General features: G+C 48.5%; 1 protein-coding gene across 1 annotated transcript; it reads right to left on the minus strand.

The window, feature by feature from the left end:
* Nucleotides 1–30: 30 nt before the first annotated feature.
* On the minus strand, nucleotides 31–605 carry LOC121939603 (galanin receptor 2a-like). Its single transcript, XM_042482606.1, has one exon. The coding sequence runs from the start codon at nucleotides 446–448 to the stop codon at nucleotides 104–106; it is 345 nt and encodes a 114-aa protein (XP_042338540.1). The 5' UTR covers nucleotides 449–605; the 3' UTR covers nucleotides 31–103.
* Nucleotides 606–748: the final 143 nt, after the last annotated feature.

Raw genomic sequence — 748 nt, forward strand, 5'->3', positions numbered from 1 at the left:
TGAAATAATTGCCATCAGCTGTGCTCTCACAGTGTTCACACTAACACGTGTTTTGCTGTTTTTGTGCAGATTGTGTGAACTTCATGAAGCGTGTTGCACGCGCTCACCTGTCCAGGGACACGGCCGTCAGGGTGAAGATGCTCGCGTACATGGTGAGAAAAATGACGAAGTGCACGACTTTACAGAGCAGCGGTCCAAACACCCACTGGTCCAGGGTGTAGATGGTGGCCTGGAAGGGCACACAGAAAACGATGAAACACAGATCCGCGATCCCGAGGTTGAGGATGAACATGTTGGTGGTTTTGGTGTTCATCTGTCCGTTACGGAACAGAACCGCGAGGACCAGAGAGTTCCCCACCGTGCCGACCAGGAAAATGACCGAAAAGCCCAAAGAAACGACCACCGACTCCGCTTTCCAAGAAGAGGAGTTCACCGAGGAGAGATTCATCTTTGGGTCACATTCATTCACAGCTCACGCGCTCCGGTAGGTGCCCACAAAGGCATGAGGCTCGTGGAGACGCGCGCCTCGTTTGCGCGCAACATTTCCATATGAAGACGCAGCGCGACAAGCGACAGACCGGATAGAGTTAATGTCATCATACAGAAGTGCAGCCCGTATCTGAAGTGATGACCATAAACTGTGTTAACCAAACTTTCAATGCTTTATTTATTTATTGTAAAGCGAAGACTCTGGTGGTTGAAGCATTTCGCCTTAATTAATTAATCTATTTATTTATTTAATGTTTGT

This window comes from Plectropomus leopardus, unplaced genomic scaffold, assembly GCF_008729295.1.
Source record: "Plectropomus leopardus isolate mb unplaced genomic scaffold, YSFRI_Pleo_2.0 unplaced_scaffold52395, whole genome shotgun sequence".
Lineage (NCBI taxonomy): Eukaryota > Metazoa > Chordata > Actinopteri > Perciformes > Serranidae > Plectropomus > Plectropomus leopardus.